The sequence below is a fragment of the Lepidochelys olivacea genome, assembly GCF_965140295.1.
Source record: "Lepidochelys olivacea isolate rLepOli2 genome assembly, chromosome: 21".
NCBI classification, from domain to species: Eukaryota; Metazoa; Chordata; order Testudines; family Cheloniidae; genus Lepidochelys; species Lepidochelys olivacea.
In genome coordinates, this window is record NC_140431.1 from 12,390,594 (window position 1) to 12,408,309 (window position 17,716).

Here is a 17,716-nt window from a genome sequence, read left to right on the forward strand (position 1 = left end):
GAAGATGCTCCCTCCACCCTGACACCCCAGCATCAGGGGGTCCAGCCCCAGACCCCAACTGGTTTGTCTGTAAGGGGCCGAACCAACCCCCCCATAGGGTGACCAGATGTCCCGATTTTATAGCGAAAAGTCCTGATATTCGGAGCTTTGTCTTATATAGGTGCTTATTACCCCCCATCCTGTCCCGATTTTTCACACCTGATATCTGGTCACCCTCCTCTCGCCCCAGTCCAAATCCCCCTGAATCCCATCCCTCATAATACCCGTCTTACGTCTAGGTGGGGCCTTCCATCCCACTCAGTCCCCCAACGTATTTGCCTCTCATCTGGGCACTCCTGGGTTCACTCCAGCTCCGGGACTGGAGGAGCGTGATTGTGCCTTCAAGGCATAAAAGGTAACTGTCTTATTAACAATTATATTGCACTTTACAAACATTAGTGACCCCTTGTTGCCAACCCCAGTCCTTCACAAATCTCATGTGTCAGGCCACAGCAACTCAAGAGACTGGCTTAAAAATCATGAGATTTAAAAAAAAAATAACAATAAATACTAGGTTCTTTTTCTTTTCTCAGGTCACATGTTTCAGCTTTTCTGCCCAACCACTTACTTTTCTTTAATGAAAGCTGAGAAGCTCACATAATCAGTTATGTCTAGGAGCCGGGGCTATACGAAAAACGAGAAATGCCGTGATAAAATCACAAGAATGGGCAATCAGAAAAAATTTCATGAGTCGTAACATTGGAAAGCAATGTTCAAACTGGTAACAGCTCACCATGCCTTTTTTGTGTTTGTTGAGGGAAAGCAAATTCAGCTGTTGCAAGTTTGAACGTTCCTTTCCAATGTTATGACTCAAAGTGACATTTTTTCCTGTGCAAGGTTGTTAGGTGCAAACTTATTTATCCATTCATCCATGTATCTATCTACAGCCTGGTCTACACTAGAATTTTACGTTGGTGCATCTACTTCTCTCAGGGGTGGGAAAAATATAACCACCAGTGTAAACAGCTTTAGGCCAATAAAAGAATTCTTCCATGATCTAGCTACTGCTTCTCAGGGAGGTGGATTACCTATGCAGACAGGAGAATCCCTCCCGTCGGCATAGGTAGTGTCTACAACATAAGCCTTACCCAGCCATCATTTAGCTGCCCGAGTGTGGCTTCTGTAAAGGAAAATAGTATCGCTCCAATCTAGTAGAATTCTTTCAGTGGATCCACAACATTTTGGATAAAGGATGACTGGCTGACATAATTTATTTTGACTTTCCAAAAGCCTTTGACAAAGTCCCTCACAAGACGCTATTAAGGAAATTAAGTAGTAGGAAATTAAGTAGTAGAAACTGGCTAAAAGACATAAAACAACCGGAATTAATGATCAGTTTGATGTATATTGAGGATGATCAGTGTTGTGCTGTACTGTAATTCCAGTGTCACAGTCTGGCAGCATGAAGATTGCAGCATCTTGACAAACTCACAAAGGGGAAATCCCTACATCAGCCCAATAAAGAGATTTGGCAAAATTCCATTTTTATTTTTTATAACATTGACGGATAATATTGATGTTTATATTTAAGCACTTTTTTCAGTTTGTCTCCATTCAAATTTTAACATTTGTGCAAAATTATGAGGGATCAGGCAATAAGGACAGTAGACATGGAATTCAAAAAGTTCAAGCTTTCTTACAGTTAAAACATAAACTGTCAACCTCACATGTCAAAATATGCAAAGTAAATATCGGTAAATCGAACTCTAATAGGTTGTCAAGCAATTTTTCTCACTTCATAAATTTCAGTTATTTTCTCTGGAAATATTTTTGTCAGTTTGTGTGTGCAAGGTGAAATCAACGTTTACCAACATTTACCCCTAACAATCTAATCATCCCAAATATAGATAGATAGATAGATAGATACATAGATAGATTTGGGATGAATATATATATATATCTATATCTATGAATATTGTAAGTGTGCCTTCAATTTCTCTTCAATCCCCAAAGTTTGCAAAGTACTAAAATGGCTTTGGAAAAATCCTGTTGACTAGAGTTGTTAAGAGAAAGAAATATATTGCTTTTCTCCCTTTTCCTGCTATCATAATATCATATAGCACAGGGACAAATATATCACTCGTGGCTGTTATATTGATGATGCCTTGGGGTGATTTACTTTTTTCATTCACATTTTCCTGAATGTGGCAGGCAAAACTGACATAAAAAATTAGCTCAGGGCCATTTTACAGTGATGGGTAAAGATCATACTGTCTCCTGGCTGAAAAAAATGGGGGTGTAAAGCTTATTCTGCCGCTCCTGAGGAGGCGTCAGGGATGTGAAAGGATTCATCTGTTTAAAACATTGCAAGGAGTATGGGAGACATAGGTTTGGACTGGGCCACTATGCAGATCTGTGGCATACTAGTAGCAACTCTTTCAAGCTGCTATCTTGTTCTAAGAAAAGGAGTACTTGTGGCACCTTAGAGACTAACCAATTTATTTGAGCATGAGCTTTCGTGAGCTACAGCTCACTTCATCGGATACATACCGTGGAAGCTGCAGAAGACATTATATACACACAGAGACCATGAAACAATACCTCCTCCCACCCCACTGTCCTGCTGGTAATAGCTTATCTAAAGTGATCATCAAGTTGGGCCATTTCCAGCACAAATCCAGGTTTTCTCACCCTCCGCCCCCCCCACCCACAAACTCACTCTCCTGCTGGTAATAGCCCATCCAAAGTGACAACTCTCTTCACAATGTGTATGATAATCAAGGTGGGCCATTTCCTGCTCAAATCCAGGTTCTCTCACCCCCTCACCCCCCTCCAAAAACCACACACACAAACTCACTCTCCTGCTGGTAATAGCTTATCCAAAGTGACCACTCTCCCTACAATGTGCATGATAATCAAGGTGGGCCATTTCCAGCACAAATCCAGGTTTTCTCACCCCCCCACCCCCATACACACACAAACTCACTCTCCTGCTGGTAATAGCTCATCCAAAGTGACCACTCTCCCTACAATGTTGGATGAGGGAGTGAGAGAACTTGGATTTGTGCAGGAAATGGCCCACCTTGATTATCATACACATTGTGAAGAGAGTTGTCACTTTGGATGGGCTATTACCAGCAGGAGAGTGAGTTTGTGGGGGGGGGGGGCGGAGGGTGAGAAAACCTGGATTTGTGCTGGAAATGGCCCAACTTGATGATCACTTTAGATAAGCTATTACCAGCAGGACAGTGGGGTGGGAGGAGGTATTGTTTCATGGTCTCTGTGTGTATATAATGTCTTCTGCAGCTTCCATGGTATGCATCCGATGAAGTGAGCTGTAGCTCACGAAAGCTCATGCTCAGATAAATGGGTTAGTCTCTAAGGTGCCACAAGTACTCCTTTTCTTTTTGCGAATACAGACTAACACGGCTGTTACTCTGAAACCTATCTTGTTCTACAGAATCTGAGCTTTCATTTAAAAAAATGAACGCCCTCTAGCTGTTATGGTTGTGAAGAAAACCTCAGAAATATGAATCACGTGTAACCGGGGGTGCAGAGATGTCTATGGGCAAATATATAGCTAGACCAGCAAGCCCTCCCCAGTAAAGATATATCTTACACCGCAAAAAATACTTTTGCCAGTATAATTTATACCAGTTCCTTGAATGGAATAAGTTGTACTTGTCAAAAGCACTTTTATAATGGCATAGCTGCGTCTGCGCTAGGGCTTTTGTCAGTATAGAAATGTCGCAAAAATTCACACCCCCTAACCAGCATGATTGAGATCTACTGATGAAAACTGCTATCTGAGAGCTAAGGATTAATAATGATACCATACCAGCAAAAGCTTCTAGCATAAGTGACAGGTTTCAGAGTAGCAGCCGTGTTAGTCTGTATCCGCAAAAAGAAAAGGAGGACTTGTGGCACCTTAGAGACTAACCAATTAATTGGTTAGTCTCTAAGGTAGCATAAGTGACTTTGTTGAAAACCTACAATAGCTCTGAGCTGTGTGAACTGCCCCGTTCATCTTAGTGAAGTGTCAGCTCAGATACCCAGTGATGATCAATTTAATGTCTAAATGTTAATGATTTCATTCCTCATTCATGTAAGCAAGGAGAGGGAGGATCATAGATCTGCCCAATTTACTGGGAACCCAAGGGCATATTTAAGCCCCCCCAGGTGGAGCTTAGAGAACATCATATTTTGAACATCTGCCCAGCATACTGTGAGCACTGTCACATTTTGTCTGCTCATATAAGCAGAGTTTAATTAGTAAGCAGAGTTTGGAAGAGTACCTCTGCTTTTTTTCCCCTTCAGGCTGATCCCCCATTGGAGACTGACTGGGGGATAAAGAAAGTAACCCCTTCAACTCCCGATCCTTAGCCCAAGAGAGTGTGCTACAGAACAATGGCTCTAGGGCTGGCAGTGTGAATAGGACCACAGCTCCACCATTTTCTGAATCATCAACAAAACTACCCACAGCATATAGGATGTCTTGCAGACAGTACAGAGCCTGATTTGTTTGTAAGAGCCAATAAAATCCCAAGGCCGCACAACCGAAACTTCTGTGGCTGCTATAGCATGTGTGTGTATGGTGGGGATTCTTTGTGACCTTAGTGTTTACTGTGAGGTGTAGATTCCTCTGATCTCTAGGTCAGGATGGGGTAAAGAAAGCAGCAATTCATTAGTGTCTGTTTCACCATCAACAGAGGGAAATGGACTATATTTACCATTCACGTGGTCAAACAGTTTCCTCTCAACAGTGTGGTGCCTCTTTCTTTCTTTCCTTCCCCCAGACCAATTCTGAACCTGCCCAAATGCTAAGAAAAAAATAAATCCTTTCCAAAATCAAATCTCAGAGCACACCCTCTTCTATGAGCATGCCCCCTGCCCCTCCAGTAAAAGCCTGGAAAAATGGGTGAGCCTTGGGGCTTGCTCTCAAGGTTGTTAAATCCAGGTTCTGACACCTCAGGCTATGTGCATACTATGAACCTTACAGTGTGTTTTTTTCACACCCCTGACTGACAAAAGTTTTACTGACAAAAGTGCTCATGTAGATATAGCCTCAGGGATACTTCCCAAGAGGAGAGCCTTCTCAGCAGTTAGGATACTAGCCTGGGAGACAGGAAACCCTGCTTCAGTTCCAAACATCAAACTTCCTGAGCTCGGGCAACTGCTTTTCTGTGCCTCAGTTCCCCATCTGTAAAATGGGGATGCTAGCTCTGCGCTGCATCACGAGGTGTGTGCTGCAGTAGTATGGCGATAAGGGTCATATGAATAATTAAGAGGCATAGGATTCCTGGGTTCCCTGCCAATTTGTCCCCACCTGAAGTTGACCCTGTGAGTACTTGCATCTGACTGAACACCCAGTATAGTGCTGCTCTCGGCAAATTTCCATTCCATTTCCCCTCGAGAGAATAGCGTTCCCTCAACCTCTGAGTCCCTATCCCCCATAGGTGCTGGAACTAGGGGTGCAGGGGGTGCTGCTGCACCCCCTGGCTTGAAGTGTTTTCTATCATATCCAGGGTTTACAGTTTGGTTTAACAGCTCTCAGCACCCCCTCTATAAAGATTGTTCCAGCCCCCCTGCCATCTCCTGCAGTTTGATCACTTGCCTGCTTCAAACCTCGGTGTAGTGGAGTTTAATATAGTAGAAACATGTAAGCCCAAGAAGGAAAAATTAAAAACAAAGCAAAATTCAACAAAAATCATGAAATTAATAAGACATTTGCAAACCATCAAACTGTTCACTCTGCTTGTGGGTGCTCTCCCTTGCTCACAACTCCTCCTCTGTCTTGTCTATTCAGATTGTAAGCCCTACTGGGAAAGGACTGTTTCTTATTCTATGGCCCTGATCCAGCAAGCACTTTTGTATACCATGAGTAGCCCCATGTCTATGATTATTACGTATTATGATGATCAGTGTATTACACTAGAGTGCCTGGCACAGTGGGGTCCCAATCTTGGCGGGGATCCCTAGGTGCTATCTCATCATAAATAAATGACAACTGCTGCTGCTGCCGATCACAATAATAATTAACAATTAATGATAATAAATGGAAAAGGCCCATTAGATCAGCCAGTCGGTCTCTCTGCAGATGAAGGATTGTCCCTTATAGAGCATATTCAGGTGTTTTGCCCAGTCCCACTTCCACCACTGCCCTAAGGAGACTATTTTCCTCTTCTCTTCTTTGCATTTCAGCCCCTTCCCCCACCAACCTCGCTCTTGTGCTGGGCCTCCATCTCTTTTCTTTGCCTTTTCTATTATGCTCTGTGCATCCCTATTCACTTTCTCACACCACCTGGCTCCCTGGGGAGTGGATTACAAAGCAAAACAAAAGAGTCCTTGGCATGGGAAACCCTGATTCTGTTTTCTATGCACACAGGCCTCCTCATTCAAATGCATTACATTGAAAACAGGTTATTGTGTTTTAAGGGCCTCATCCTATTTGAAGTCATTTGAAGTTTTGCTATTACCTTCAGTGGAAGCAAGAACAGACTCTAAACCAGAGGCAAATTTAGGGCTTGGTCCAAAGCCCCTTGAATTCCATGGAAAGCCTCCTGTTGGTTTCAGCAAAAAGAACAAGGAGTCCTTGTGGCACCTTAGAGACTAACAAATTTATTTGAGCATAAGCTTTCGTGGGCTAAAACCCACTTCATCAGATGCATGCGGTGGAAACTACAGTAGGAAGATATAAGAAGGCCCTAACATAGCAGAATCCCAACAAGTTGCTTCCTAAGTAAATGATTATATCACTTGGAAATAGATCTTCTGATCTACACTAGAAAGGATTTGCCAGCACAATTATACGGATGTAGTTATACTGGCAAGCCCTCCTAGTGAAGATGCTGTTTATATCAGCAGAAGAGCTTTTCTTCTGGTACAGTTTAGACCAGTTTCCAAAACAAAAGAAGCTATACTGGCCAAAGGACTATTGTTTGCTGGTGTAACGGTGTCTATACTACACCTTTTGCTGGCATACCTAGGCTGGTAAGGGGGTGATTTTTTTTTCACACTTCTCACCGACATAGGTATGCCAGTGAAACTTTTAAGTGTAGACTAAGCCCGAATCCGAACTCCAAATGAATCCACAGAGCAGTGCCTGTAAAATTAATTTATATCCGGACTCCCATGCTGTTCCACTTATGCACAGTTGCCAACTTTTGTGCGGTAAATAAGCACCCCGACTTTCACAATAAGCCAAAAATCAAGCTAATCCCATTTCAAAACTAGGTCAAAACAAGCCAATCCCTAAGAATCCCAACACTCTATGTGACTAGAGCCCCCCGGCGTGCAGTCTGGGACTGTGGTGGGCCTGCTGTGCACCCCTGACTCTCTCCTCACCTTGCCTCTGCTTGCCAGGAGCCGATCAAAAAAAGAAGTAACAAGCTACAACAAGCTACAAGCCAAACAAGCAACAAGCTACCAGCCAAAAACTAACCAACAAGCAACTCACAAGCCTATTAAGCCAAAAACAAGCCCAATTTCTGCATTTTTTTCCATGGGTTTGGCATGTCTGCTTACTAGCTGTGTGTCCATGAGCAAGTCACTTAACTTCTGTGCATCTCAGTTTCCCCATCTTTAACATGGGGATAATGATATTGCCTCCTGGTGGTGGATGGTAATGGTAGTGTTGTGTAGTCATGTATGATGGTAGGTAGCAGGTATTATAGGGATTAATTAATGAATGCTTGTGCAGCACTGATGGAAATGTGCTATATAAAGTGCTTTGTGTTAGGAGGGATAGCTCAGTGGTTTGAGCATTGGCCTCTTAAACCCAGGGATGTGAGTTCAATCCTTGAGGGGGCCATTTAGGGATCTGGGGCAAAAATTGGGGATTGGTCCTGCTTCAAGCAGGGGGTTGGACTAGATGACCTCCTGAGGTCCCTTCCAACCTTGATATTCTATGATTCTATGATTATTTTTAGAAGTGCTACTATCAAATTCTGCTAACACTTCTTAAGTCTAACGTTGGTAGTGCTAACAGTGAGTCCTTGGATGTGATGTTTCACTCATTAGAACATAAGAACGGCCATACTGGGTCAGACCAAAGGTCCATCTAGCCCAGTATCCTATCTTCTGACAGGGGCCAATGCCAGGTTCTTCAGAGGGAATGAACAGAACAAGCAATCATCAAGTGATCCATCCCCTGTCGACTGTCGTCCACTCCCAGCTTCTGGCAAACAGAGGCTAGGAACATTCAGACTATGGTGTTTCATCCCTGACCATCTTGGCTAATAGCCATTGATGGACCAATCCTCTATGAACTTATCTAGTTCTTTTCTGAACCCTGTTATAGTTTTAGCCTTCACAGCATCCCCTGGTGACAAGTTCCATGGGTTGACTGTGCGTAGTGTGAAGAACTACTTCCTTATGTTTGCTTTAAGTCTGCCGCCGATTAATTTCAGTGGGTGACCCCCCATGTGTTATGTGAAGGAGTAAATAACACTTCCTTAGTCACTTGTGTCAGACCTCTATCATATCCCCCCTCAGTCGTCTCTTTTCCAAGATGAGAAGCCCCAGTCTTTTTAATCTCTTCTCATACGGAAGCTGTTCCATACCCGTCAACATTTTCCTTGCCGTTCTCTGTACCTTTTCCAGTGCTAATATATCTTTTTAGAGCTGACGTGACCAGAACTGTAGACAGTATTCAAGGTGTATTCAGTATTCAGAGCTGCATGACTGGTATCGGTGGAGTTACTCCTGATTTACACGTAGCTAAGTGGGATTAGAAAATTGCATGTCACCAAGGAAAAAGTTGGCTCTGACTTCTTGGCTTAAAATGGTAGGTTTTGTCGAAAGTACTGCAATAATAATGTACATTCTGTTGAACCCTTGTGATTTAAACTGGTCCAGGCCCCAAATCTTATTTAATACAAGACTTTTGAAGCTACAACCTCAAAGAACATTTTGTGCCTCCGTCCTCCCGGTTCTTAAGTGGAAAGAAGTATCCACGGAGGCAGAGTAGTCAAGGTAATGCACTTTGGCCATGACAGAATGCTTCAAGTGCTCATTCAGTGGCCATGTTTCAATTTCCCTGACCTGCCTGCAATTGCTCAGACAAATGCAATTTGAGTTCTTACCATGAAGATGCCAGTAATTGCACTCAGTGAATGCCCATTAAATAAAGGAGATGATAAAAGTTCAAGGATGAATTAGACCAGATGTTTTGGACTTGACTTTTGCTAATGCTTATTAGTCTTTGAAGATGTAACTAGGAAGCTCTGCCTTCATGGAGAGATAATTCAGTGTAACTTTAGGCTACCCTGGAAACTAAAGAGAGAAGCAGGCTTCTATTTTAGCAGCATTTTTAAAACTAGTTTTTAATTGGTGACAGGCTTTGTCCTCTTAAATTAATGACCCTTGCATCATCAGTTGGAACTCATGTAATGAGACCAGGAATCCTAATTTGATTGCCATGAAATATCATGGCTCGAAATAAATTGACCCGAGGACAATAATAAATGCAATTTGATTTCAATAGGAGCTATTGGTAAAGATAGGACAGCTGTGAGAGCTGGTAATGGGATACATCTGCTTTTGTCGTTAAGCCACTGGTTTGAATCCAGCCATGGTTGATTGTATTGGAATGTATAGTTCTTTGGGGGCCTATGCAAAATGAATTTGTGGTCTTTGTTCCCACTGAGCTGGTATCTTTTTCTTCAAGATTTCTAAGGAATTAGTCCTCCAAGAGGACAAATATTTTTAAATTCAGAAAATAAGAATTTCCCCTCTAGAATAGACTAGTGGTTCCTCTAGTCACTTGATGGACAGTCCACATGGCAGAAGACACCACCATAACAGGGACTTATTACTCCATCTTGTCGGGAGCCTGTGCAGAGAAATCAAGGCCCCAACTCCCCTTCTTCCTCTCACTGTGGTTGATACTGGGATCTTATCCAAAACACACTGACGTCAATTGGAGATTTGATGTCAGATCAGGAATGGGACACACTGGCAATAGGCATTGTAGGGTGTTATACCCTCTTCTTGGGGGAAATAGAGGATTTTAGTGTCCAGTCCAATCAATTCAGCACCATTCACCAGCATTAAAGATATTAACATAAGGAAACAAATCAATAAATAACCAAACCCTGAATTTTATGTGAGGAAAAACAAAAGTTCAAAATGCTCTCTAGCTGGTGCATGTAGGCTGGGAAACAATGAAATCAAAGCAGAGCAGAACTTCAGACATGATTCATGTATTCCAAGAAGATCTCTAGTCCTTTCCAGTCCTAAACTAGTGCTGGGTGAGCATTTGGATTCTCTTTATTCAATTGATTTAACATCTCTGGCCCTGATCTTGCAGTGAGGTACACCCAGGTTTATGCCTATCCAGAGCCCATTAATGTCAAAGAAATTCCATGCAGGTCAAGCATCATGGCCTAAGACCTCCAAGATCTTCAGCTGCCCCAGAGCTCTGCTTTAAGCCAACTGCTAGCTCCCCTGAGTCCCCAGACTGCCTTCTCCCCGACACACCTTGTGTACACCTGACAAACTAGGGCAGAGGAGTGTATGTGCATAGAACCAACCACCTAAAATGCCTCCATGCCATGGGAATCCCCAGCTACCTGTTCAAGCCATCTTTTCTGTATCTTTGCCACACCAGAGTGGTGCTAAAGGGCAGGAGCAGTGGTCCGAATCTGGTTCCCCGTGTTTGGTGAAAACACACATTTTCCTGGTAGCTAAACATATACAGTCACATTTTCAGGGTGGCCACTGGTTTTGGGTGCCTCCGTTACTGACTTGCCCACGTGAGACATCTTGGGCCTGATTTTCAGAGGGGTTGAGGAGCTGTAACTGCTATTAAAGAAGAATGGCCCAGGCAGTAGGGCACTACTCTCGGATCTGGGGCAACTTGGTTCAGTCCCACAGACTTCTTGTGGGACCTTGAGTAAGTTACTCTCTGTGCTTAAGTTCCCTGTGTGTAAAACAGGGATATAGTACTTCTCTGTTTCGAGGGGTGTTGTGAAGTTAAATATGGTAAAGATTGTGAGGTGCTTGGACTCTATGGTACTTGGAGCCACATAAGTCCCAAAGAAATATTTACTTCAGATGGGGTGGTGGGTACTCAGTGCCCTTGAAAATCACTCTGACCTTTTCCCATGCACCGACGGATTCAATACATGCAGAACTACCATCCTTCATTGTTTTCATAGGTGTCCAGCTTCAGACAAAACTTCACGTGGGTACGGTTCCTGTGATGCATGCCAAAATTCATACCACATTCCCCTGTTTAGCTTTGACCATTGACTGAAGACACATCAGAATGTGGCCTCTTGTGTAAGATCTAGTGCAGCCACAGTTTAATATCTAATACAGGCTTTATCTGGGGAGATCTAACATTTCTTGTGGTAGTATGAATTCAGTGATCTGCTAGGTCTTTTCCATATCTACCTATTTTATAGGATCCAAAATAAACAGATGTGTTTCACTGAACAACCAATGGGGCTTAAGCAAAATTCTTCTTGTTGAACATTAAAGTCCAGTGGCATCCTTATTTACAAATGTCTCAGATAAATTTTCCATTAATACCAGTCCTCTTTTACCAACTTTGTCATCCTCATCAGTATATACTTCTACATTATTATTAATCCAGACACCTACTTTACAAATTTAGAGCACTACTGATAGGTCTGGGAGGATAGCAAAGCAATGAAACGTCGCTGAAATATTGTAAGTCTTTTCTTTAATCACCAAAGGACAACAGACTTTATCATCCAAGGTTATTGTCTTTGGAAATACTAAGCCCACTGATTTCACCAATATGAGAGGAAAGGTCTTAGTCACAGAAGGTACTGTACAGCTCATGTCTATTGTTTCTGTGGTTTCTGAGGAGGTATAAAAGAAGCTGGAAGACACACACTGGCATTGCAATTTGAACTTCACTAGAGGACTTGCTGCGAGACGGAGCTGTGCTGATCTGGATTTGACCCTGTACTGTACCCTTTAGGATCAACAGTAAGTATACCATATGTTAATGTTGTACTTTTGTGTCTTAGAGATACTTCTCATTGATGTACAGGTTATTGTAGATCACAATATAAAGATACAGCATGTCTATTACATACAATCAGACTAGTTATATCTTGAATAGTCCACAATATCATATGATAGGTGATATATGAAATACTTGAAAAAAAATCAGAATTGGTAACCATTCGCCCTCCAATACCTTTTTCCTCATCTTCCATGGAGATCAGTCTAAAAAAGTGGAATATATTTGTCAAGAGTGAGGTTTAAGTTCTACTGTCCGCCTATTTGATATATTTCAGAGTAGCAGCCATGTTAGTCTGTATCCGCAAAAAGAAAAGGAGGTCTTGTGGCACCTTAGAGAATAACAAATTTATTTGAGCATAAGCTTTCGTGAGTTACAGCTCACTTCATCGGATGCATGCAGTGGAAAATACAGTGGGGAGATTTTATATACACAGAGAACATGAAACAATGGGTGTTACCGTACACACTGTAATGAAAGCGATCAGGTAAGGTGAGCTATTACCAGCAGGAGAGAAAAAAAACCTTTTGTAGTGATAATCAAGGTAGGCCATTTCCAGCAGTTGACAAGAACGTGTGAGGAACAGTGGGTGGGGTGGGGTGGGGAATAAACATGGGGAATAGTTTTACTTTGTGTAATGACACATCCACTCCCAGTCTTTATTTAAGCCTAGGCTGTAGCTCATGAAAGCTTATGCTCAAATAAATTTGTTAGTCTCTAAGGTGCCACAAGTCCTCCTTTTCTTTTTGATATAATTTCTGCGGGTGTAAGAAAAATGGAACACCCTTCTATCCAGGTACTGCCAGTTTATTACCCAAAATCAGTATGAAGCAAATCCATTTTTGGACGCTGTTGAAGCTGGGCTTGAAATGCATTATCCCAAAATGCTTCTCTACTTGCTTTTGTTTCCGAACAAAATCTTTCGCATCTAAAAAAAAAATCTATATAAATATAATTTATATAGAAAAAATTGTAATCTTTCTTATGCATACATTTTTATACTCCCTTTTTCATTTGTTTTGTTTGCCTTAATTAACATACACCAGGTTTTCCTTATAACAGTTAATCTGGAGACCTATTAGTAAGGTGATAGGATTAATCCAATGTTTAAAGCCATGCACTATAGTTGAAGTAGACAACCCAGATAGTGTGGTGATAAAACAGATGATAGATAGACAGATAGATAGATAGATAGATCTCAGAAACAGGTATCGGTGTTGACTTGATTGTAGTGATAATTTAAATTAAAAACAATTATTGCACATACAGTTAAATTGAGCAAAAAGAATGAGGAGGACTTGTGGCACCTTACAGACTAACAAATTTATTTGAGCATAAGCTTTCGTGGTCTTATGCTCAAATAAATGTGTTAGTCTCTAAGGTGCCACAAGTCCTCCTCGTTCTTTTTGCTGATACAGACTAACACAGCGACCACTCTGAAACCTGTCACCAGTTAAATTGAGCTAATTCTTACTTCCCTAATCCACAAATCCAGTAAACCTCAGAAAAAGCCACAACAGTTTCATCCTGCTTCTCAGCAAAGATTTAATAGCAGAGTTGTATGATCTGATATCATTGGCACAGGCTGTGTGTCAGATCTCAGTTAACTCCAGTCAAGGCTGGATTTAAAGCGGTGCATGTGAGAGCAGATTCTGGCCCACCATATATTTTCTGCTCTGAGATGATGCATTATAATAGGACCAAGTCCCAGAGTTCTTACTCTGTCTTCCACTCAGTCCTTAGGGTCCAATCCTGCTCCCACAGAAGTCAATGGCAAATATTAGGGATGAGTCCTGAGTTCTTTACTCCAGTCCGTCCTTAGTAGGCACACCTCTTGTTGGTTTAAATTAGTGTGATCTACAGTGCTTGCAGATGCACAAGAGCAGCTACTAATATGTGTACAAGTAGAAAATGCACCTGCCAGAATGAAAGCAGCAGCTGAAAGAAAGAGCGGTTTGGTAATAATGTCAATCTTTTATTGTTTTGTTCAGCAGATACAAAGAAGTCAGAAGATGGTCCTGTCCCAAAGATCTCTGCAGATAGTTCCATTCTTGGTCATCTTTTTTTTTGCTTGTTTTGCAACATCTCAAGAAACTGAAAAGTAAGAAAAATCACTTTTGTAACTAATGCTGTTCGTCAGCTGCTTGCACTTAATCTACTGGGCTGCAGTCTCCACTGCCTTGCATCTTGTGTAGCCATTTACTCCTGTTCAGAAATGCTACCAATCTGATTTGGTAGCATTTTACATCCACTTTGCACAGTAGAGAATCAGGTCCTCTGTATTTTTAGATACATTAATGTTGTGATTTGTGTTACTTTTATACTATGCTAAATGCAGTTTAGGAGACACCTTGTAATACAACACAGTAATCCAGAGCTGAATCCTGTTTCAGAGCCAAATTCCCGGCTTGAGCCTGTTGCTGTACTTGACCAAATCTAAACTCACTGAAATCTGAGAGCATTTGGGTTTGTATCCAGATTTTCAACCCCTACATTCAGGAGTGTTTTGGATCAATAGTTTTGGTCAGGCTCATTATACGGTTATAGGGGTTGATTCTCCTTTCACTTACACCACTGGCTTCAACTGAATTATTTCTGATTTACATCTGTGTAAGCAAAAGAAAATTTTGGATCATAAAGTTGAGATCTAGATCTGGATCTGGTTCTGGGAATTTGAGGGCCTATATTTGGACCACTGGAGAGAGCACAGGATTGCAGAGCTGGAGAACTGGGTTCTGTCTGCAGTTCTGCCCCGACTCACTCTGTGACCTTGAGAGAGTCGCAGCCCCTCCTTGTGTCTCAGTTTCTTCATTTCTAAAAGGCAGAGAATGTCGATACAGACCTAGCTTTGTAAAACACTCTGGAATCTATGTACAAAAATCAGCCCCGCTAGAAATGTGAGCTCAGCCCTGAACATTCTTCTGCTTCCTAACTACTTTCCTTTCACATTGCAGTAAAAGAGCAATATCGGAACACCAGTTCATGCAGGATAAAGGAAGAGCACTTCAAGGGCTGAAGCGGCTGATGTGGCTCCACAATGTCATGGGTAGTGTGCACACAGCCAGGGCCAGAGATGCCTCACATTCAAATTCGTTGTGGGACTCACAGAAGAGCCAAGACCTCCCTGACCTCTATGACAGAACCATCAAGGATGAGATGCCAAACCTGGTGAAACAGCTGCTGCTGGAACTGACAGAAAAGGAGCAAGCTTTCCCTGTGCTAAAGAAAGCTGATTTGAGGCAATATTTAAAAAATCCGAAGGGTAGCTGGAGCCTGCAAGATCTTTCTGATCCATTTCAAGTCAAAGACCATGGTAGAAAGAGAAATCCTGCCGCTGAGACAGAGCTCTTCCCTCTAGACTGACTCCATCTCAGTTTGACCATTGCTTGAGACGTGTGATGTTATCTTGAGGGTAGCTCTAATGTAAAGGTGAACTACAAAAGAAAAACGTCTGTACCATTTACTACTCCTTGATATTGCATGGACAGCCTCTTAAAGGTCCAGAGCCTCTCCTCAGCCCACAAGCTTGTGTGCCAGGGAGGTCTGCAGGGGTATGAATTTTCCCTTGCTGAAATGCTTCTGCTGCCTCCTGATTGTGGTCATCCCTGCAGCTCTGGCACACACGCTCCTCCCCACAGTCCTGTTTGCTAAGTCACTTATCTGTAGATTTGCATGGTCATAGATCCCCAGGGTCCCATGATACTGAATGCTCCATTTGCATGTTTGGGTGCAGCTAAGATGGGTCATTTTGGAGCATCAGTTTGCCGCATCCTAATCCCCCTTTGTGCAGAAGTCCTGCACCTGTTCCACTGTGTTCATGGCCTTCTGCAACCATTAGCCAGGCTGCAGGATTTATTTTTCTGGTTGTTTTTACATCAGAAATAGAAGCTCCCCACCTCTCACTTTTTCCTGGAGGATATTGGAAAATCTTTGGAGGGCATGATAGCTGGAGGTTGGGAGTTGCTCAGCACTTCTCCCAGCCTAAGGGTTTGTGTACATGGGGAAATTGACCAGCATAGCTAAAGCAGAATAATTATACCAGAATAAAGTCACTTTATTCAGGAATAGAGTATCCATGTGGGAAATCATACCAGCATAATGACAGCGATATAATTATTCTGCTATTGCTATGCATTTCTTCCGGATAGACAACTGCTAAGACTCAGCATCACCACCCAGCCCCTTTGGAGAAATGGAAGAGGTGCAGCTCAGCTTCCAAGCTCCATATTTGATATCATGTTTCAGGTCCTCCTAAAGATTTCCAAAGTCCCCCAAGGAAAAAGTAGAGGAAGGTCTGAGCAACATAAATATTTTCTTGGGGAAAAATAAATTTTATGAGGGCATCTCCACATATCCAAAAGGAGCAATAAAGGACACAAACACGTTTTTATTTTGCCAGTCACCTTTTATGCCAAATTTGCCAGCCGTGTCTAAGCAAAGCAACATCCAGTTCAGTTGCAAAACAAATATTTCAGATACTATATTTTTGTCATGCTTGTAACAAATGTATCAACATATCCATTGACTGGGGATTACGTGTGCCACTTGAATTCGTTGAAAATCCACTGTTGGTGTATGTGCAGAGATCAGGAGTGTGTTTCTCATTTTACACAGTGACAGAATGTAAACAAAAGTCCTCAGTGTCATTAAAGTTAAAAGGCTTTTAACATGAAATATATATATATATATATATATATATAATATTGTACTTGATTTATTGTAGAAATATAAATAAAATAAAGCAAGATTATCTTTCACTAATATCTCTATATATTTGTAATTAACATGGAATCACAATGGCTCTTTTTTTTATATGTACTGAGACAGAGAGACGACTGGATGGCTCAACTGAGATTGGAATACGAGCATATAAAGCCGGTTTCAAGATTAGCCGTGGCTGGCAACAATCAAAAGTCACGTCACATTGTGAAATGAATTGGTTGTCTCAGTCCAGTTCCATTCTGACAATAATATTCTTTTGCCATTTATGGCACCTTCTGTCAGAGGATCTTAAAACACTTTAGAAACATTAATGAAATAGAGGAAACGTCCCAAGACACACCTATGAAGTAAAAAGAAAAGGAGTACTTGTGGCACCTTAGAGATTAACCAATTTATTTGAGCATAAGCATTCGTGAGCTACAGCTCCCTTCATCGGATGCAAGATGAAGCTTATGCTCAAATAAATTGGTTAGTCTCTAAGGTGCCACAAGTCCTCCTGTTCTTTTTGCGAATACACGGCTGCTCCTCTGAAACCTATGAAGTAGAGGTTTTTAGATCCATTTTACAGATGGGGAAACTGAGGCTCGCCCTGGTTAAGTTGCCCCTGCAGTACGTCAATGGCTGAGCAAAGAACACACTGAGTCTTGACTCTTACGCCCCTGCTCTTTATTTTGTGGCAAAACCTCATGAATTTTAGGCCAGTCTCATGATTTGCGGGGCGAGGGGGCTGCCTCATGACTTTTTGCACCGGTGGCACGATCAGTGCTGTCATGTTGCCCTGGCAAACGTCATCAAGTAGATGGCACGAGCAGCGTTACTGGCTTTTTAGGCGGCCACCGACCGACAGACCCCGGCCAGCTGCAGCCACCTGCCGCCTCTGCAGCGGCGCGAGGCTGACTCAGAACCCCGGGCAATGAGCGCAAGGGACGGAGAGACATGCGCAGGCGCACAGCGCCGTCCCCCTTCCCCTTCCCCGGCTGCAAAACACGCCTCTGGAGGGAAAAGGAATTTGCGCAT

At 42.4% G+C, this 17,716-nt stretch overlaps 1 protein-coding gene across 1 annotated transcript; it reads left to right on the top strand.

The window, feature by feature from the left end:
- The first annotated feature begins 262 nt into the window (after window positions 1-262).
- LOC311511157 (uncharacterized protein) lies at window positions 263-16,632 on the top strand. Its single transcript, XM_084611544.1, has 4 exons — window positions 263-394; window positions 11,816-11,940; window positions 13,969-14,078; window positions 14,932-16,632. The coding sequence occupies exons 3-4, from the start codon at window positions 13,990-13,992 to the stop codon at window positions 15,338-15,340; spliced, it is 498 nt and encodes a 165-aa protein (XP_084467670.1). The 5' UTR covers window positions 263-394; window positions 11,816-11,940; window positions 13,969-13,989; the 3' UTR covers window positions 15,341-16,632.
- The last annotated feature ends 1,084 nt before the right edge of the window (window positions 16,633-17,716 follow it).